Genomic DNA, 21622 nt, shown 5'->3' with positions numbered 1-21622 from the left:
TGGGTAGAAACCAGCTCTACATTTGTGACACCTTTCCAAGCACTAACTCCATAGCCGCTCGGCAGTTTTTCTAGCTGGACAGCCATTTTTCCGGTGCGGCCACGACTCTGCCTGTGCCGCCACTCCGCGTGTCCTGCACCATTGCTCAGTCGATGGCGCGATGGATGTAACGCGGAACGGGGGCCACGTAGCAAAGCAAACCAAGGTGGCAGAGAAGCAGGGGACACAAGGCAGGAGTCCTGGTGACCCTCACTCGGCAGGGGAGACTGTTGGTGTCCATGGCGTGGCCCACGCAATGTATGTAACGTGTGCTGTCATGGCGATGTAGGTAATGTCCGCAGTGATGGTGCAGTCCACGTGCTGTATGTCACGTGTGCTGTCATGGCGATGTATGTAAGGTTCGCAGTGACGGCATGGTCCACCGCTGTACGTCACGTGTGCCGTCACGGCGGCGTATGTCACGTGTTCTCCTCTCTGCGTCACAGGACGGGCGGAGGGAAGCTCGTGTCGGGCCCCTCGGAGCTGGGGGCGGGGGCGGGGCCTCGCGGCGGGGGCGGGACCTGCGCTCTTCCCGCCCCGCGCGGCGCTGCCGGCCGGCGCATGCGCCCTGCGCCCTGCGCTCGCGCTGCCCTGCCCGGCGGCGGCGGCTGGGAGGCGGAAGATGGCGGAGAGCGGTGGCGGTGGCGGTGGCGGTGGGGCGCTGAAGGGGCTGCGGGAGCAGATGGGTGAGCGGGCCGGGCGGGACGGTCCCCTGGCGGGGATGGAGGCCGGGCGTGGGGGACGCGGCGTCAGCCCTCGCGGCCCGGGCCGTGCGCGCCCAGCGCCGGGGACACCGCCCTCGGCTCGCCGGGCCCGTCTGTCCGGAGCCATCTCCCGGCCGGCCCCGGCGCTGGTTTGGCGCCTTGCTCCCATCCGCAGGCCCCTGACAAGCTTCAGGCAGAGGCTCGGACCCCTCTGGCCATTGTAAACGGAGTGTGGTATTCACGTGCTTGGTGGTTGATTTGCCAGTCCTCTGTCGGGGGGTCGGCAGCGCCGCTTGAAAACCATTTGTCTGGAGCCGCCTTCATCTCCTCTGCTGCCTGTCCGCGTGTGGACAGCTATTGCTGTGTCTGTGGTCCGGGTGCTAGTGGGACGTGTTAACCGATTTATTATAATGACTGGATGTGACAAAAACTTGCAGGCAGCGTTAGGGTCGAACCGAGAAATTTGCTGGCGGTATGTAAAAGCTGACTGGTTTTAAATGGGTGGTGCGCATGACGTGTCCAGGTTTGGGAACCACTGCTCTATAGCCATCTGTATCTACCTCCTGAGAGAGAGAGCCATAAATATATAGATAGACAGATAGATAAATCTACGCGAGTTAATCCGCAAGGTGCCTTCCCTAATCAAAATGTTGACGTTGCTTAAAAGCTGCCCTCTTGAGTTCATGCCCCCATCCAGGGGCTGAGCATATCCTTGCTAGCTCCTGGGCACTGGCGTTGGGTTGATGGTTTTCCCTGCCAGCGGGTTTGTGCGTCAGCTGTTGGCATCGAGGCCCTAGATAGCAGGGCAGGCCCATGCGCGAGGAGCGTTGTGTCCGCGCTGCACACGTTGGTTTTGTGGGTGAGTCAGTAGAGGATGAACCAGCCTGATACGCTCAGAGTGGAAGTAACGCAGGGAGGCAGACACGTGGTCTCGGTTCTGGAAGGCGTGATCTGAAGTGAACAGGGTACAAGCGTTGTCATCCTGGCTTTTTGACAGTCCGGTCTTTTCCGCCACCACAGCCCCTGAAGATCTGATGCACCTTATACACAGAGGGAGAGGCTTTGCTTGTTCAACTCAGACCTGGAAGTTTCTCTGACGCAGACAACTGATATGAAGTGTGTGTGGTTTTATTTTCCTTCCCTTAGTGTTTCAGTTTTTTCTAAGGTGAACCTAGCGTTTATGAAAAGTAACGGTTTGTCGGAGGACATCAGGCTTGATGCTACTTGTCCAAAGAAAGGATAGGGCAGAGGAAGTGACACTGCAAACTTCGTCCCATAACTTCAAATGAAATGTTGAAAATTTCATTTCTATTTTATTCTTGTCCTCTGTGCTGAATTTGCTAACTTTTGTGGTTTGTGAGGGGTGCGCTTGTGTGTGGAGAGCCAAACTAAAACCATCAAACTTTTTTTTCTGGAGGTCTCCAAACAGGTGTTGCCCACATTTTTTGACAGCTATCTTGGACTAGAGTCTGTTTGGTAACTAAAAGTGGAAAATTCGTGGAGCCAGGCAGCTTATCACCCTTCCTGTTCTTTCATGCAATGGGCAGATCTTGTAAATTGAAAGGACAGGCTTGAAAAATCATCTTGCATCTCTTTCAAGATGGAAATCCTTGGAGCAGAATCTAAACTTTAAGTGACATAAAATGCATTTCTAGGACTTACAGCTATATGTATGACAAAGGTGAATGAATGCGGTTCAGTCTGCTGGTGCCTTTCTGTCACCACGTTGGTTTCCAAGTGTGTGTGAGAGAGAGAGGGGGAAGGGGGAGTGCGGATCAGTCCGTTTCAGACCCTATGGGCAGCAGTAAAAGTGACAAGAATGGGGTCACCTTATTTCTGCCGCTCTTGCGGCTGCAGCCAAGTCAGGCACTGCCTGTGTTTGGAAAAGAAATGACCTGAAACAAAAGACTGAGAGTGGCAGTGTAATGAATACCACTTTGTCCTGTCCCCACTGGCAAAGTCATGGTTTTTGCAGCAGCAAAAGCACCTGAACACGTCAGGTCTTAGAGGCAGGCAGTGGGGAGGAAGGTAAGTTTCTGCCTTTCAGTAATCAGACAGTTGAGGTGGGTGAGAAGGGAGCTTCAGGTTCATTTAGTAGCTAGCAGGCATTCTCGACCTGGTGCTCGCGAGTACCATCATGCTTTCGTGATTGTGTAAAGTGCTCTCCCATATATCCAAAAACAGTGCTCAAAAGAACTCGCCATCATGTCAAGAATCACACTGAAAGGCATAACTGATGAGATGACTATTATATCTATTTGATTTTCTTTTAATGCTCCATGAAAAAGGCTAAGTCATCATAGTGCTTATTAATGCAAAAAGGTTGAGAACCCCTGAGCTGGAGGCCGGTGTACAAGATGGCCAAAGGACCTGGTGTTCCTCTGAAGAACAGTAGCCCAGGCATTACGGGATTCCTCTGCCCTGCATCTGGGCTTTCTTAACATCCTTTGGCTAGTGTTCTGGTTAGTAGATGTTTAAGGCTTGACAGGGTTACTACACATCAGCATCATGGGATCCTGTGCTTGTTATTTCTCGATTTGCTTTTCATAGCAGAAGTGTGAAGTTTGAAGTAAAAAGATAGACTTTTTTTCCCCCGGCTCTTAACTCTGCCAGCTCAGTCCAGTACTGGGGGCAGACGGGAGGGCAGTTGTGATTTATGCAGCGTTTGTTGTGAAAAGTGCTGTAGGCCAAATCATGCCAGGAGTGACAGTCCTGTGATTCGACTGCTCTTCCCTTTCTGTCCTTCCTCCTACCTGCCCGATCCTGTTTCCTTCAGGTAGACACCATGAAGGTTTATATGCTTCTGCAACCAAAATTTAGGTTTGGGTTTACTCATTGTTTCCTGTTTATGTGTCATTGGTAGATGCATAACCTCCAGTATGAATTCTGGTCTGTGAAATAACTCTGCAAAAATGGCACTTTTTCTTAAGCCATTGATCTGATCCCTGTGTGTATTTAAAGTTATATCCTCTTAGTTTGGGCACAAAAAAGGGCCTTTTCTAGACATTTTTTAATTCTGTAAGCACTGTGGAGCATGGAAAGATTTGGAAGGGGAGGTTGGTCTTTTGCTTCTGTGTTCAGGTTTAATTCTTGAACATTAAGGAATAATCAGGGTAATATTTGAAATTATTTTAATTTAAGGTGTTAGGTTGTGTTTACTCTTGTATGTTGTTTCTCTAACCATTCTTTAGCTTGTCTGTTGTGACCTTGGTGGCAACTGAATGAGTTTTTGCATTGTGAGAACTAGCTGTATTTACTTTCAACTTTCTGCAAGGTAGGTGTCCCACCTGTACCCATGTTAAATCACTGTGGGAATGATTATTTCTAAATGTGATTTAAGTGTTTAAGTGTCAAATCCAGCTCTGTCAGATATGTTCCTGATCATGGGGGGAATATCTGTAGTAGGGTTGGAGTGTTTTTATAGCTGTGATGGTCCAGGAAATGTATGAGATGCAAGGGGGGGAGGGTTGTACCATCTTTTGCTCCAATTGGAAGATAAGTTTGACAAGCTTTGGGCCAAAAGCACCCTTCCTCAGGTCTGTTTGCCAGTTAAGTTTTTGAACCAGGACATCGGAGTGTCACCTTCTTCCTGCAGGACCTGTTCTGGGAGATCTGGCTGTAGGCATAGTTTCCATCTCCTGGCTAGCCGAGCACAATGTGGTCAGAGTTGTGGCCTCTTAAAAACTAATAAATTCAGTCATTATCTAACCCATTTGCTTATGCGTGCGGATTTCTGAATATATGTTTCTGAAAAGTGACTATGTAGAAATGGCTTTTTTATTTTGCTGAGCAAACTTACTTTATTTCTGCATTCATTTAGTATCGCCTCATTCCAGTGAGGAGCCAGCAAAGCTATAAGAGAATGAGCTGGCTGCTGCTGCTTCTCATGTCCTTATAGAATTGCTAACCAAGGCCACAATTCTGCTGAATTCCTTCCTCTCCCCCCCCCACCCCAACCATTCCCGGGCTGAAATCAGTGAGCTCTGCGTAGGCATGAAGGGGAGGGGTGTGCTGGTATGGAACAACTTACAGGCATGGGCTGTGTTAAAATAACAAAGCTAAGCTATGTCTGAAGAGACTTAGTTACACTTGGCAGCCCCACGTGACTTGCGCATCTTTCATTCTCAGTATCAATCTGTGAGGGGGGGGGAAAAAAGAGCCCCCGTTTTTTTCCTTGATCTCCAGCTTAGCTTGTTTTAACAAAAATACTTCACATTTTTGCACCGAACTGAGCATCAAGCTGTCACTGCCATCATCCCATTTCATGGTAGTTGCACTTCAGAAGTGCAGAATTGAGCTTTTGGGCCTACCATGTATTTGGCTTTGTCCGTGTGGGCCAGAACAAATTTCCTAGTAACTTCTTTACTAGTTTTATGAAAAGAGTTGTGTCTTATGGGAAGGAAGCATAACTAATCTTGAAACTTTAATTCTCAGATGAGTAGTCTGGAACAAATGGCAGCACCAAGTAGCCCTAATTTCCATCTCAGTCATGGTTTTAATCCTGAAATTTCACTAACTGTGTGCTGTTCAGAGACGAGGCAGCAGTAGATGCAAATATGGAAGAGGTCCTGGTGAATCCCCTGCTAAGGTTCTGACAAGCAGTTTCTCCATCAAGCTGCAACAGGTGAAAACTGGAAGGATGCTAGGGTTTCTGCCTAGGAGGTCCCTTGGATCAGATCTTGGGCTCTGGTTTTCACATCAGTCCATGGCTATTGGGTGTCTGGTGAATATGAGTCATGCAGTCTCCTGTTGCTGGCAGGAGGAAGGAGTTTTTTTCTTATCTGCCCTGAAGAACCCGCTGACTTCTTCAGAGTAGTTTTGCTCTGTTAGGCTTGTGTGGGGAAGCCATGGCACAGTGAGATATTATCTGTAAAATGACCATGCTAATATTTCTCCACCATCATTGGTGTTGCAAAGATAAAGGTATAAAAATGTGAGGCTCTGGGATGCTAAATTAATGGGGACAAGGTACATGGCTGAGAAGGATTGCCAAAAATCAAGTCAGTTTTGGTTATGTCAGTGTAGCTCACAGTACTGCAGTAGTAGCCATGAAGCTGTGTCTTAACTTCATTTCATTATTATTTGCTAAGGTTATAAGCGGCTCTTGAGGCAGTGGAGTTGATTTCACGTGGATTGTGGATGGCAGTGATATAAATATCTATCTTTACATTGGATAGAGAGAGAGAGATCTTTACATTTAGATCTACATTTGAAAGTATATCTATAATTGTAGAAACTAGGAAATTGGAGTTCTAAAACAAAACTTAACTCCTGCACATCTTTTCCAAGCCTGGCCAGGGAAAGCTTCTCTTCTACCACCAGTGAGCAGACAGGCAAATGTTCAGGTCTTGATCACAAACCACAATTCTGTACCTTTTAAAGTTGTGTCATTAACAGTTGCATGACATGAAAAATTTAGTAGCAAGATTTCATTTCAGATGGAAAGTTTGTCCCAGTATATTAGATGGCAAACTTGCTAAGAACATTGCTAAAAGCACAGAGTGGGAAATTGAGATTTGAATCTTCCTAGTGCTCCAGCTTCCTAGTCGGGTAGTACGAAGTAGTCGTTTATTCTTTCTTTGTGCACGCATCTTTAAAAATAATGATTATGAAAGCCAGTGTTCATGAATAAGTTGCGGGGAGCTTGAATGAAAAGCAGTAGTATATATACTATTCAGCATACATATTCAGTAATGCACACTGCAGTCACCATGACAATGAAAGCACTGGCTGCTTTTTATTTCCATGTGATTACTTAGAAGGATATTTGAAAACATGGAGTAAAGAGAGCATTTGAAGCACGCTGTTCCATTAAAGGTCAAAGTTATAACTTAAACATACTTGTAATTGGCTCCAGAAACACATAGGGAAGTTTGAATGAATGAATCTAATCTTGTTTAGATTCGTCTATAATTTAGTCCCTCTGTCCCGAGCGTCGTCTGGGCAGGTTCTTCCATCGGTTCCAGTAGGAGCCATATGCTGAACTACTTAGTCTGGCTGAATCTCCATGTTGGCCAAATGCCACCCGCCTTTGGCAAGAATATTAGGAGACTGCAGGTTTGAGTATATTTGTGCTTCTAGGAGGCAGGCAAAACACCAGCAGGTCACAAATTTCTGCGTAGATTCACTGCTGGCAAATCAGTTGCTTAATTTAGCGCATCTCAGTAGAACTGGCCAGTTTCTGCTGAAAGTTTAGATCACTTAACCCAGGAGTAGGCAACCTCTTCCAGCGGCAGGCCAGAACAACCTGCCCGAATCAAGTGTGGGAAGGCTGGCACTAGGACTGTCCTCCGTTGCACCCCTTGCCCTGCACCGTCGAGTCCCATGACCGCAGGCCAGATCCAGTGGTTCTGCAGGCTGACCATGCCCCACAGTTTGTAGGCTGCCAATTACTGGCTTAACGAGATAACTGTCTTTTAAGAGGGCTCAGCTAGAAAGCATAGGAAGAGTTTGGTTTAGTCACTCCAAAATATGAGTGGGCATTAGATACATACTTGGTCCAGCTGTGGTTGCAAAGTGCTTTTAACACGGTTGAGGTAGAACTAAGATTATGGCATAGATAATGGCTCCACTCAACAGAGGTAGAAGTGACAGTATTAACACTTTTGTATTTTGGCTTACATTGTATAAATCAGTATCATCAAAACCACTCTTTCGTGACATTAAAGTCTCATCCATGCAGAACTTTCTCTCTGGTCATTTGGCAGTTGTACCACGTAAAGCTGCAGTGTAGAAAGGACATGAACGGATCTATCTTTTCTCAGCTATACATTCCCCCGATAGCATCACTTGGGGGTCTTGGCAACTCTTAAGAGAGGAAATCCTGAGCCCAGAATATCCTAGGTCAGACGGGGGCTAAATAGGTTGGGCATTTTAGTATTTTCTGCATCATCTCATGCCCATCATTGTCTCGCTGGAAACTTTGCAATGCTTGGGCATATGGGAAGTGTTTAAGTTACTGCATTTCTGTTGAGGAGAATGTCAAAGCTGTTGCAGTCATGCTGAAATGTTTTGGGAAGCTCTGCTGGATGCCGTTGTAAAAGGGTGTCTGATTCTGCTGGGCACTGCCTTCTGAGATGACCTTTAGCTGAACAAAATTATGGCATTTAACTGCCAAGCAAAGCCGTTTTAAAACAAGAAGGCCAGGACAGGGAAGCACTCTTGAGACAATAGCTTTGTGCTGTTCAGAGCTCTAGGACAAGGTTCATTGCCAGGTTCTCTTAGTATGTCCAGGGCAGTCGTATGTATTGTCTACGAGTGGTTTATTGTAAATGTTTCTGTAGAACTTTATTTTCCTATCCACAGTCGTTCATGCTTACCAAATGACCAGGTGGCAACGCAGTCATTGCACAGCTATTGTTTTTGTTAACATAGTTACCTGGTAGCATCAGTATTTGTGCAGTGGCTGCGTAAGCCACAGCATAGATAAATTGGTGTTTATTGTACTTGGCCAAGGGCTTGTGTGTGTAAAGAGCAGGTCCAGGTAACACAGCAAGTTCTGTTTTTCCTGAAGGCCTGTAGCTAAAATAATGCAAGCATCTGTCCTACTTCTGGAGCCTTCCTCCTGCCAGCAACAGGAGACATGATGAAAAGTCCCTATGATGCTTTTTTTGTAGTGTAATGTAACTATGAGTCTAAAATTTGACGTATAGAAGATTAAGATTTATAACTTGTTTCCCTCACAGAAGACTTAAAGACTGTCGTCAGTGTAAGGATGAGATAAATGGGTGACCTTCAAGTTCCTGGTTTATCACAACTGAATTTGAGGCAGTTGGCTTGGGAAAACTTCCAGTTAGATGTCAAAGATGAATTCTTTGCTTTTGTGCAGTTTCTACATGACCGTCCAACAATGAAGACCTTAGAAGTAATATCTGGTTTGTAAATGGCAGCAGTAACATTGAGAATAAGCTCAGCAGTCAGTGCTGCAAGAAGGAAAAGGACAGTTATTGCTTAATGACCTTTTAATTTGCCAGCTAATGATTATTGCTTTCATTGGCAGTCCCTGTAAGGCACAGTATGCGTCAGGTATCCAGGTTGTAGCCTGGTCTAGAGGCAAAAGGAATCGGACCTCGTGGGGGTGGTGATATCTTTTATTCGACCAAGTTGATTTTTGCAAAAGAAATGTTTTAGCAAAAAACTAGTTGGTCTAATAAAAGAGATCACCTGCACCACAAGTTCTGATTCCTAGTGTGTGTATATGCAATTTTTTATGTATGTGAAACATTTGTTTCTATTTTCTCTCTAAGACAAGTCCAGCTTCAATATGTCCAGCATTTGTTTTCTATTTCAAATCTATTTTCCATGCATTCCTTCAGCTCTTGACTTCCAAGTGACAGAGTCCCTCGAGCTGGTTATCCAGGAAGAATTTAGTTCACGACTTGTAGCTCTTTAGGGGAGATCTACATCTTCAGTAAATACAGCTCCTCCATCTTCCGCCCCTTTGTACTTTGCAGGTGAGATTTAAGATGCCTGACTTCCCCGTTAAGTAGCTTGGCCATGCTGTTGGGGTGAGCTGACCTGAGACTTGGAGAGGCCTTGCAGTTCTCTTTAAAGCCACGTTGTCCAACTCAAGTGCTCACTTTTTAAATACGGGAGTTCCTCAGTGGAAATCTACAGACATGTCTGTCTCTAGGTAGTGGGAATTAAACAAAGCAACTTCCTTCCATAGTCTAACGCTCAACTTCTGACTTGGTTTTTTTCATGGTCACCTGCGGAAGGATGAGCAGTCCTTTGAGACTTGAGTTACAAGCCGTTACTCAGTACCAGGGTCAAGATAGTCCAGGCTTCAGTCATTCATTCCCAGTCATCGCCTCCATCTCTGCCTCTGCCATTTGGCCGTGCACGGGCAGAGCGGGGGCCGAGACTTGTGTCCGGGCACAACTGCCAGCTCGCTGCTCATTCTCTTCTCCCCTTTCATCCTGACCATGCGTGTCATCTGTCTGTTGTCTTTTCATGGGTCCATATTTAAACCTCTGAGAAGGGGCCATCACTTGACTACATATTCAAGGCCTTATTACAGACACAGGGCTGTTATGAGGGCTGACCGGCAGCCTGAAGAAACAGCGGCGTTGAGCTCTTTAGGTTTCTCACTGCTCTGTTCTGTGAAGGCAGTAGCACGGCAGCCAGGTGCCATGAGGTCTAGAGGGTCCACACTGAGTGGTGCTGGTGCAGGATTGGGTTGGAGCCTCTGGAGGCTACAGGTGCAGGGGCCAGTGCTTGGCCTCTCTGTGCATCCCAGCTTCACTGCTAAGGCAGAAAGTAGTGTAGGTCCTTAGGGACGAGAAGGTTCGGGGTAAAATAGGCAATAACAGGGGCTCGCTTATTACATAAAGGAGTCATTCTTTTCCTTTCAAGGGAGAGCCCAAAGTTGTGCCCCCCTCCGCCTGTGCTGTGTCGGTTGTGGCTTGCAGTGCTAGGCTCTGTGTGGGCTGCTTTGTTTGAGACGTGGTGTATTAAACAATAGCCTGCAAGCAAGAGGACAAATAGCAGTTCGGTGAGCATGCCGTGGACGAAGGGGAAAAAAAAGGACCAATTCTGAAGGGGAGAAGGGTAAGAGATGCGAAGCCAGCCCACTTCCTCGTGCTGAAGATGGTGCCCCTGGGAACTGGAAACTTAAGAAAATATTACAAGGAAGAAAAGGCATGAGTGTTTGTCATGACGCTGCCCTCGCTGCAGGGGTGGCTTGAGGCAGAGCCTGACTCTGCGCATCTCCCTAGGTGAGCTAAGGGGGACCCGTGAGCCAGCTGACCCATGGGAGGTGTGGGTTGGAGGCTAGCTTGCCAGTCGGGGACTCGCCTCCCTCTGTGCAAGTCAGGTAGTGTTTTGCAGCATAACTGTTCTCTCAAGCTAGCTGAACTTGAGCGTGAGTTACCTACTCTCAAATTCACCCTGTGGGGAAGGCCCACACCCATGTGAGCAAAGGGCTTGTCAAAAACAACAGTGAGCAATAAGCAACTGTGTACGCACGTGCGGCAGAATTTACCCATGCCCTGCAGAGCTGAGATTTAAACCTTTGGCATTTCCCATTCTGTTCCTCCTCATGCTCTGCCACTTCAGAGCATGATCCATTTTACTGGGTTTCACCCTTAAAACTCCAGTGACTTTTCATCCTTCACTTCTAAAGCAAGATCAGCTGAAACAGTGCATCTCTTTAGTGTGTACCCTGCATTCATGCTAACACGGCACATCAAGTGCTAACATTTGCCTGCTTCTGCCTGGGCATCAGTGTGTCTTTTCAAAGATGTTTGCAAGAGAGATGAAGGCAGGGAACATAGAGCCTAATGACTGGAAGAAAACTTCAGATGATCGAAGCACTTGAAAACACTCGAAGGCTTTCAAGGAAAGGGCCAACCTGAAGAAGAAACCTCAGGACAAACCTGCACCACGTTCGGGACTGCTCCATACAAGCTTCACAAGGGATCCTTACTCAGGAATTGGGTCCTCTGGTGCGGCTGCAGAGCCACATGCTCCTGTATCTGTCTGGAAATAAAACACAATTATGATCATCTAGGGCCATCTTTTTGAAGTTCACTAGCTCATTTTAAAAGGCACTTTCAAATGAATTGGTCATTTTCATGTGGGTGATGGCTTTTGGGGGTTTCCAACAAACAGGGAGCCAGTTGGGTATTTATCCCAATTGTGGATATTCCAGCCTTGCTCCTGTCCTCTCTGAGTTGGATCCTGGATCGGCCTAAATGCAAGCCTGTTGCACTGAAGAAGCTCATTCTTTCACAAAGCAGCACAAGCTTCCTGGCTTCCTCTTCCTGGCACTGCACTGAAAGAATATTGCACTTTCAAACAAAGAGACAAAAACAGTACACGAGGGCATGGCGGCTCCAGCGGCACAGAAGGATTGCAGCTCCACATGCTCTGCTGAAATAAAAGTCGCCCACAGGGGAAAACTGGTGCACAAGTTAAAACCAATGGACAGGAGGAAATAACTTGGTGAAAGCAGGGGGGGACTTGGACCAATGTTCCCTCTCAAGGGGGTTGGGAAGGTGCACTGGGAGCACTGGAGGGGGTGACACTGCCTGCTTTAAAATGCTTTATTGTATAAATTACATTTTCATATCAAAAGACCCGAAAGCTTTGTGCTTTCTGTCACCTGACTGATGAGAGCAGTTGGTTTGATATTGAAATGCAGAGAAGCCGCAGCATGTTGCAGGTGCCTTGTTGGAAGCAGACCTCTGCTGAATTCGGGGAGGGGGGAGGAGATGGGGCAGCAAGGGGCAGACTGGGCTGAAGAAAGCAACAAGGGAGCAATCAGTGCCTGCTGTTTTGCTGTGTGCAGGGGCTGCTAATAGTTGGTCTGGGGTCTCCTCTGGTACGTGCCCTTCAGCAGCTTCCTCCCCACATTTGGAAAGAGTCTTAAGAGACGATGTAGGCAGTTTTCTGGCTGCTCTTGGGGGTTCTGGCGTGCCTACGTGAGCCTCTTGGGGTTAGTAAGCAAGCAAGAGCATGTAGTGACTTCAGCAGACTTGGTGGCACCTTCCTCTCTCTCTCTGGGCTCCCGTTGCTTTGGAGGCATCCCGGTAGATGTGGGAGACACTCTTAGATGTGCATCCTGAGCAAAACAAGCAGGTGTAGCAGGGCGGGTAAGCAGCTGGCAGACATGGCTGGGGTTGAATCTGCTCTTTTATTGGCTTGCGTGTTCCCAGCATTTGTAAGTGGCTTCCACAAGGAAGGTTGTGTTGGATCTGCTGCCGCTGTTAGTCATACGAACCAGGGAGGCTTTTTGGAGTTTGCCACAAATGCTTTGAGCTGGAGACCGAGACACGCACACTTTAATTTCCACAGGTTTAGTTTGGATCGTGACTCACTTCCCCATGGAGAAAGTGTCCCAAACCCCCAGAGGTTACCGGTGGCCATATGGGCACACCTGAGAGTCCTTCCAGGGCTGCTGTCTGTGGTACCTTCCTGCTCCTGGAGCAGTGTTTCCAGCTCGTGCCTTGGGCACCAGCTGGTAGAGCTGTGGAAGGGAGCTTGCAGGGTTGCTGCCGCCTGTGCTCTACGTGATGGGTGCATAAGACTTACCCTGCTGCTAGCACTAATGGCAGACGCCTGCTTCTAGACCTAAGTGACAGTGTTACATTTTTAATTACTCCTTTTTTCTGTAGTGTTAAGGGAAATGTATGGGAGACTATTTGACAGGGGAATTGGTACTTGCGGGGAAGGAAAGAGAAACTCTTGTTCCATCGCTGTTGTGGGGGGTGGGGTGTCTGTAAGGGGAAAAGATGATAGTTTTGAGTTAGTCATGGCAATAACGTGCTTAGATGCTGAACTGAAAGGTGCTATGGAAAAATATTGGTGTTTAATGCAACAACAGACCAGTGGAGGATACTTGTATTTAAAAAAGGACTCTTCAGGGAATACATTTTGAATCCTCACTAACAGATGACAGGACAAGGAGCAATGGACTCAAGCTGCAGCAAGGGAAGTTGAAGTTGGATATTAGGAAAAACTTTCTCACTAGGATGGTGGTGAAGCACTGGAACAGGCTATCCAGAGAGGCTGTGGGCTCTTCATCCTTGGAGGTTTAAGACCCGGGTAGACAAAGCCTTGCCTGGGATGATGTAGTTGGGGCCGGTCCTGCTTGGAACAGAGGGTTGGACTACACCAGTGATTCTCAACCTTTTTTGTACCAGGACCCATTTATAAACATCAATGGCCAGTCTCAACCCAGTGCCCCTCACTCCTGACCTGCTGCCCCCACCTCCAAGCCCCAGCCCCTCGGTGTGTGGGGTGGGGGTGGGGTGGGGGTGCCCCTTGCAGGCTGGAACTCTGCCAGCCTGCAAGGGAAAAGCCACGGTTTCCCATGTTTTTCTCCTTTAAAGGAAGAATCCATTTTTAAAGTTTGTTTGTGACCCTTTGATATATTCTAGCGACCCACGGGTTGAGAAACAGTGGGACTAACTGACCTCTTGAGGTCCCTTCCAACCCTAATTTTCTATGATTTGAAAAAGCTCCTTATCCTATGTTCTGTATGCTGTAGTCAGACCTTTAAAAATGCATACCAGACCACTTTGCAGATGCAACATCCTGGGTCTGTTGCTTTAACTGGTAGGAAATAATGTAAAAGAAGATGCATAAAAGTGCCAGAGTTCACCTTCCTGTTCCCTCAAGGAGCCAATGCGCATCTCAGCTCCAGTCCACTGAACAGATTTATTGGTGTGTTACAAATCTGTAAATGTAAAATGCCTGTGGTCAGCCCTCAGATTTAAAAATCAAGAGTCCCGCTCTGTCTGTCTGCCTTGGAGATGAACAGCAATATCATGCCCAGAGGGGGTTTTTTGACATCGTTTGTTTGAAAAATGCTGTTGAAGGTGGAAGGCCTGAAGTTGCAACATACCCGGAGCCATGCTTTTCCTAGCTTTGATTTCAGCTTCCTGCTTTAATGAGGCTTTGAACCCAGAGGCAGTGAGTGATTAGTCTAATTTGTGTAGCAACTCAACAAGTCATGAACATCAGGGCAAGGAGAGTGATTCTCAGCCACGGTGCCGTGGGCCATGAGATCTTTTGCTCAGTGTTAGCACTATTAGATGTGCAGACATTTGCAAGGTAAAACCAGAAATGTCAGATAGGAATCCATAGTGTTAAAAACTTTCAGACCTCTTGGGGTCTTTCTGAGTTCTTTGCAATGGAAGAATTGCTCTGTTATTTTTCTGTAGTCAGAAAACAAGTGAAAACGAAGAGCTATTTTCCAAGGTGTGCCTTGAGTATAAAAAAGCTGAGAACCACTGGGGTAGGAGGATTGCTGTAGAAGCAGCCTTACCTTGCTTTGTTCCCATATCCAGTCCCATGACAAGTGGGGAATATGCCCTCTCACGTAACAGTGAAAAGCAGAGGGACCCCCAGGCACCTTGACGTATGTCCCAACACAGCCCCGAAGGGTGTCGTCACGCCGGTGTGCCATTGAAACTTAAGATCACCTTTCACATGTAGCCGTTACGGTAACGCCACAAACCCCATTACATCTTGCTTTGTGAGGTCCTGCGCTTTCCTGCCGCAAGTCATTTGCATTTCCACTAGAGATGCAATGCTGCTAATTATTAGGTAACTCAAGACAGCCTTTTCCAAAGTGCCTAAGGCCCAGATCCACAAAAGTGTATAGATATGCCCAAGTATCTCTTGTGAATCTGGTCAGGGCGACTTAAGTCACTCGGGTCCATATGGAGGATCGGCCTCTGCCCTCAAAACACTCATACTAGAGCGATAGGCTTGCCTGGGAAGTGACCCAGCGGCTGCTTTTGTCCAGGGGCATCTATCACTTTTCCAGGGGTGCAGGCAGCTAAAAGTTTTCTTGAGGTGGATTTGGCTACACCTTTCTCCTCTTACTTAATAACTGAGTGTGGCTACAGTGTTTTCACCATAAATCAGCAATGGGAAATTCTGGGTGACATTTTCATCTTGGTGCTGCACTCTTTTTTTTTTTTTTTTTTTTCTTTATTGCTTAACAATGAATTAAGGAAGATGCAGTGTCCTGTGGGAATGGAAAACCCTTAAAAACACATTTAAACTGGAGTTCTCTTCTGTAAAAGTAATCCAAAGAACAAAACGTAATCTGACAGCAATTACGGGATCAACCTTTTAAAATTACGTTTTATACAAAATTACCCTATTCCTGTTCCATTATATAGTAAAGAAGGCGGAGATTTGAATTTCAGGATAACATATTGTAGCTGGCACCAAAGCATCCAGACAGTCATGCTGATTAGTTCCGGTAGCGCCTGCTATCGGGCGCTTTTCTGGCACTGCAGAAATGCGGTGGTTGCTTCGAGTATCACTGTGGATTTTTGAGGGCCAGCAGGTATAAAGAAGTGGCAGCAATAGTAAGGTCCCATACAAGTCTGCTTGGCTCACTGATAAGCAGAAAGGCAGAAAATTTTAAGAGGGTCTTACAGGGGGGCAGAATAGGGAAGGGTGAGCTCCAGGAGCTGATGAGCTGCTTGGAAGAAGGCAGAAAAGGTGTTCATCTGAAAAGGCATAGGATGGCTGGACAAGCCTGGAAGCAGTGGCAGACTGGAGAGAAAGGGGCGCCACAGAATCTGACCAAAGTATGTAGGGAGGTATAGAGGGGACCTATAACTCCTTTTCAGTAAGTGGGGTGGGAAGGAGAAGGGTATAGTGAAAGAGAAATCCTTAATAGCTGACAGATCATCACCAGATTCACTTTGCAATCTCTGCTCCTTGGAAGCTCAGAACTGCCCCTCCGATCACGTGGAAATTTGAGTATTGGCGAGACTTGACTTTAAAATGTGAGGGCTTCATAAGAACAAGAAATCAAATTAATCCAGAGAGAAAGTTGGTTGTTAACATGTAAAACCTGTCAAACCCACGTCTCTGCCAGCCGTCACATAATTCTATTTCGATAAGAAAAACATGCCACATGAGTCCCACGAATGCATATCTACGTGTCTTTGGCTTGAACTTGCGCTGCAGGAGACAATGTTTTCATTGTTTAAGTGCTAAAATCTTGCGTAACTTTTTTTTTTTTCTCTGTAGTTTGCGTTTCCTGTTGTAATGCAGGTGCTGTTCCTGGGACACTTGGCTTTGGTGAAATCAGTGAGCATCGTGTGGGCCAGATTGACAGTCTGAGGAATTACTGCAAAGTCATCTAGGTTCAAGCTGCACATGCCCACTCCATACCGAACGGAGAGCCCGTATGCCCAGCCCTTGGGTAAAGCGGGCACTTGTCACTGCTTCCAACCTTCCTGCGGCATTACTGGGTTTAAGGGAGCGCTGCTTCCTGGCAAACACGTGCAGTTTGACTTGGACAGGAGTGGAGCAGGAGAGTAAGATGGGATTGGTGATGTTCAGAGTACCCTGGAGAAGAGCTCTGAAGCAGGTGGAGGGTGAGAGCCATACGGTTCCTAATGCAGTGTTACGCTCTTACTTAAAAAGCAGTCGGCACACATAGCATCCTTATCCTTACTGGCCGTCCTGGTGGAGGCTCAGCATGGAGATTTGAAATAACACGTGCCTTTTGCAGCAGTCTCTTCACATCAGGTTGGAGTTTGGTGTTTTTCTAGTGCCTGTCTTCCCACCCTTGCCAGTCGCTTTACATCCCATGGTCCCCTCCCCGGTACGTCTGAGTAGAGGTGTTATTGTTGGCTGTAACCCTGTCTATACCCTTATGAAATCCAGCTGAAGGGCTCAGAGGTGAACTGCAAGGCAAGCAGAAACGGAGCTCATTGCAGACTTCAGTGGTGAATGCCTCGGCCAGTTCAGCCGGCCAGAAGGTGCTCGGCGCAGGAGTCTGTCTGGCCCTGCCTGTCAGACAAGTATTTTTTTCCTTCTTAGAAACTCACTTAACACTTGCTTGCCTACTGTGTCTGTGAAACACTGTGGGTTGCGGTAACACTGCTTTGAGCCATGTCATATGCTGAACGCGGAAGCGTGGGGATGATAATAAAGTTTGGACAGGAGAATCGGTAAAGAGTTCAAGCATGTTTATGAACAGAGCGTCCCCAGGGCTGGCAGTGGGGCCTGTGGGATGGACACCTGTGCTCCTGAGCCCTCGTTGCCAATGAAACTGTAACAATGGTTGTTGCAAGGAGCATTGTTCAGTTTTTATTTTGCATTTTCCTCAGCTTGCCCAGCAGAGTCCACGTTACTTCCTTTTCTGTTAGGTTCAGGTAGGACATTTGGATCGGAAACATTGCAGAGAGATTCCTCCGAGCTTCCCTAGAGCTTAGAAATAGCTGTTGAAACTTTCACATTGATCTGAGCCGGTGTGAAAAAGTAACTTCACTGACCCTACGTTTGGGGCCAGATTTGATGTGAAAATTGTTCCTTTGAATTACATTTTCACATTCTGTTTCCCTTGTTCATTTGTTCACTCCAGCTTCCTGTGGCATTGAATTAAATATGCTGGCTCCAGGCTTTTTCCCTTGGTTATAAATGTTGCTTCTTGTCAGGTCCATTACATTAGCTCCATATAAGTCATGGGAGAGTAAACTGAGGAAAAATAGTTCAGCTTTTACTGCTCCTCCTTAGATCTCAGTGAAAGTCCTTGTTCGTCTCTTCTTGTTGTCAGCAGACTAGATTTTGGCCATCTCTTCTACATAAGATCTGCTGTGCCTCTAATTTACTTTGTTGCTCTCTGTAAAAGTTCTCCTAGGTAGAAAATTCATGTTTCAATCTCTGCTCTCTCCTATGCCTGATGAAGGGTGAGTGTGCCCGAAAGCTTGCATATAAATACAATAATTTGTTTGCAAATATCTAGTGGCTCTTATAAAAGATATCCCCTCTTCCACAAGGTTTAATTCCCTGTTTCCCTTTGCATTTACAAGCCCGTCTTAATTTCAATTGCTTCTTTCAAGTGAAATGACTAATGGTCTTTCCAGATACAAGTTGCTGGAGCTTTTCCTAATTCCATAAGTAACTGAAACAGTTTTATACTTTTTCATTTTTTAAAAATGAATTGTCAAGGGTATCCTGAAATATGAACTGTCATTTCCACCCAGGATAACTTTTACCATCTTTTCTCCTATGTCTGATGAAGGGTGTTTGTGCCCGAAAGCTTGCAATGAAAGAATTTTTTTCCCAAAAACCTAGTTGTTCTAACAAAAGGTACCTCTACTGCAAGTCCTGATTCCTCATGTTAAGGGTTGTATTGATTAGCTAGTCTCTTCTCAGTTCCTTTAATCCGTTCATCAGGCTTTCAGGTAATACAGGAACATGAGATTTACTTAACCCATCGAACATACCAATTTAATGGCAGCTGCTTTTAATGAACGTCTGGTTCTGCTGCAGAATAGTAGAGTCAATGCTCACAATCAAGGCAGAAATATCAGGAGAGGTGTTAGCGCCCTGGCATGAGTGATGTCAAAAATGTTCAGCCTGGTTGTGCCGGGTCTGAAGCAGGAGGGACTCTTTCCCACCTGATGCTGCCTTGAATTCCCTGGGTGTCTCTGCTGCAAGAGCTCATCTCTCTCACCATAGTTACCGTCCTTGCTGCAAAAGGAGAGGCTGTACCCTGGCTTCTTTATCAAAGCAGCTTTCAGCTTTATTCTTACCCTGTGTATTATGATTGCTCATGATGTTCCCAGTGATTCTTTAAACGATCGCTGAAGCTGTCCCCGCTACAGAGGTGTTGCATCCGCACCCATAGTCGGACGCCTGCTGTACTCTGTGCTTTGTCTTGCAACTTCTTTCCTGTTTTGCCGTGTTCAGCGCATATGTCTAAACAGCTCAGTCTCTAGTTGTTGCACTCAGCTGAATTAATATTTTGCTGGCAGGCCAAGTGCCACGACGTACAAAATTAGGGTGTTTTATTTATTTTTATTTTTTTAACCATGTGGGTTCTCAATTGCTACGTGCTGGGTTTTATGAATCGGTGAGATTATGTTGTGCTCCCTGATATCCCTCATTAGTATAAAAAGAGCCTGAAAGATGTAAGAAGACTTCTGTTTGGTGCTGTAATGAGGAATTAATGCAAGACATTGCAACAGCTGCGGGTGACAATTTAGAGTTGCTGAATAAGTATTGTAATCGGTATTTATCATTGGCATCACATGGGATTAAGCACTTTGAGGTGATTGTTCTTGGGTGCAGCCTTAGGGAGGATTATTACCATGACAGAACTAGTTGTCATGGTAATACATGGCGATGAGAAATGTTCTTCCTTCCTCCTCTGCATTCAGCAGTTCCCAGTTAAAGGCAAGTCTTAGATCTCTGACAAAGCCTTCTCTTTAGTTGTGTTTAAATAAATGTAATAATTCATTTTTCACTCTAAGGTATCAGTCAGTTTGTTAAAATAACTTTGCTGTGTAAAACAAATCTCATTTGCCAAGAGTTTAGTCATTTCAGTTCTTGCATGCTTGAGTCAGTACTGTCTTGGAAGGGTGTATAGAGGGGGCGTTTCTGGTTCCTAAAGAATCCAGATGGTTTTCCTTGTCCTTTCCTTGTGGTCCTGGCTGTCGGGAGGGGAAGCTAGGAGTGTTGTGCTCCTCAGTGTTGAAAGAAAGTTTTTCTATTTAATTATTTAGATAGGAGTACTATACTGTCTTGATCCTGTATAATTCTCCTAACACCACTTCCACTGACCAGGACTTTCAGTCCAGCTGGGGGAGCAGGATGATTAAGTTCAAATGGGAGTTGACAGAAAGATGCAAGGAATGTGCACACACAGGTGGAAACAAACCTGAATACAATAAATCTTTCTGCTGGTGTAAATCGAAGGCCTGGCCCTGCAATTAGTCTGTGTACCTGCATGGACACTATTGGAATCAATGAGGCCTTTAGGCATGCTCTGGCCGTAGGATTTGGGCATGGGGATCTCGGTTAATTTTGAAAACGTACATCTCTAAATATTTAATAAACATTCATTATTTTAACGCCTGCTGCTCACCTGCTTCCTACTCAATTTACCTAAAGAAAGAATAACAAAAAATGTCTAGAAACACTTTCACAACTTCAGGGTTGTCGAGTGCTAATAGCTTGTCTGTATTTCCCCGCCTTCAAAAAGAAACGCACTTCTGGATTTTTTTTTTTGTAAGGGGAATAGAAGGGGCTTTGGTGTTTTTAGCATTTGAAACAATTGCTACGCTAAACCACTAGTGCACTCTTAAGCTATTTAACATATTAGACCCCTTTTGAAACCACTGAATCCTGCTTTTCTACGTGTACCAAAAAAAAAACTTAGTCGTTTGGGACCTCTGGCCTGTAAGAGTAGAGCTGCATGAGGCTTGACTTCACATGCGCTTCTTCGTGATCTCATTTGATGTGGATTTTATAATGGACTATAGACAGGCATTGCAATTCTAAGGAGCATATGAGTATCTAAGAAGTGTTAGGTCTGTGTTGTGTCAGGGTTCATGGTAGTCTTATGTAGAGTTTAATAGATTGTGGTTTCTGTGGGACAGCTGGGATAGAGCTGATCCTGCCTCAGGCAGGGAGAGATTGGACTAGATGACTTCTGGAGGTCCCTTCCAGCGCCACTTCTCTGTGCTTCTCTATGAAGTGGGCCTGAGAGAACCAGCTTAATATAAAGCTTTGCATGCTGACTATATATGCATCCTTGATTCCTGAGCATTTGCTGTATTTTTTTTTTTTTTTTTTTTTTTTAATATGCAGCAGCTCCTTCAAATGAAACTGTTTTTTTCCTTACAGTTGCTGCAGCTCAAGCAATAGCGGACGAAAGAAGAAGCCAAAGTGGCGTTAGCCCTGTTCCAGTCCAGACCTCGATAAACATAAAGACAGCAACTAAACCAGGTATACTCTTTGCCTGTTGTTGATCTTGAGTCATTGGGGTTTGGCCACATAATACATTTATACCTGTGCAACTTGCCCTGGTTTCTTGGACTTGCGAAGATTAGAGTAGGCTTGAGGGTGGACAGATGTGTCTCTGCCCCAGGATATCTGCTTGCAGGGGGCTGCTCTTGGAGCACTTCACCTTGAAATTCAACCTGGTGTAGTCATACTAGCAAAGGGATGTGTGTCAAATCTGCTCCTTTTCTTACCACCTGTGCAAGGGTTGATTATACTAGTGTAAAAGTGGTATGGCTCATTGAGGGTCTGGACACACAAGAGAGAGTTAGCTGGAATAGTTAGAATCTCATTCAAGGAACTTAAGTTCTGACCTCTCCAAAAGAAGAGGACGTAGTTGAGTAGCTGCTCGAACATCGGGTCACTTCTAGGTATAAATGAAGGTTTTGCCTACTATCTGCAAAGACTTGATATCTGGATTTCTAATAACGATACTTCAGTGATCTGTTCCCATGGTGACCTCTGGAGCCAAAAACAGCTTCATTTTTACATCTCTCAGGAATCTATCATGGCTCTGGCCACGTTGGAAACATAATGTTAAATCTGTGTTCAGGCTTTGAGTGGACTGAATCCCTTGGGCCAGGTAATCCTAAAGCTGCTATTTCCAGTTC

At 46.0% G+C, this 21622-nt stretch overlaps 1 protein-coding gene across 5 annotated transcripts in view; it reads left to right on the top strand.

Annotated features, from left to right (window-relative positions):
* Nucleotides 1-565: 565 nt before the first annotated feature.
* MAP7D3 (MAP7 domain containing 3) overlaps nucleotides 566-21622 on the top strand; it is a 51799-nt gene continuing 30742 nt past the window's right edge. For all 5 annotated transcript variants that reach the window (XM_090058926.1, XM_090058925.1, XM_090058924.1 and 2 more), the window contains exons 1-2: nucleotides 566-725; nucleotides 20856-20957. In XM_090058926.1, coding sequence (XP_089915052.1) covers nucleotides 662-725; nucleotides 20856-20957 — 166 coding nt within the window. In that variant the 5' untranslated portion in view covers nucleotides 566-661. The remainder of the gene's footprint in view (nucleotides 726-20855; nucleotides 20958-21622) is intronic.

This window comes from Crocodylus siamensis, chromosome 8, assembly GCF_052110815.1.
Source record: "Crocodylus siamensis isolate JL-2025a chromosome 8, ASM5211081v1, whole genome shotgun sequence".
NCBI classification, from domain to species: Eukaryota; Metazoa; Chordata; order Crocodylia; family Crocodylidae; genus Crocodylus; species Crocodylus siamensis.
Note: the sequence above shows the minus strand (reverse complement) of the source record. Positions and strands in the feature narration are given on the sequence as shown.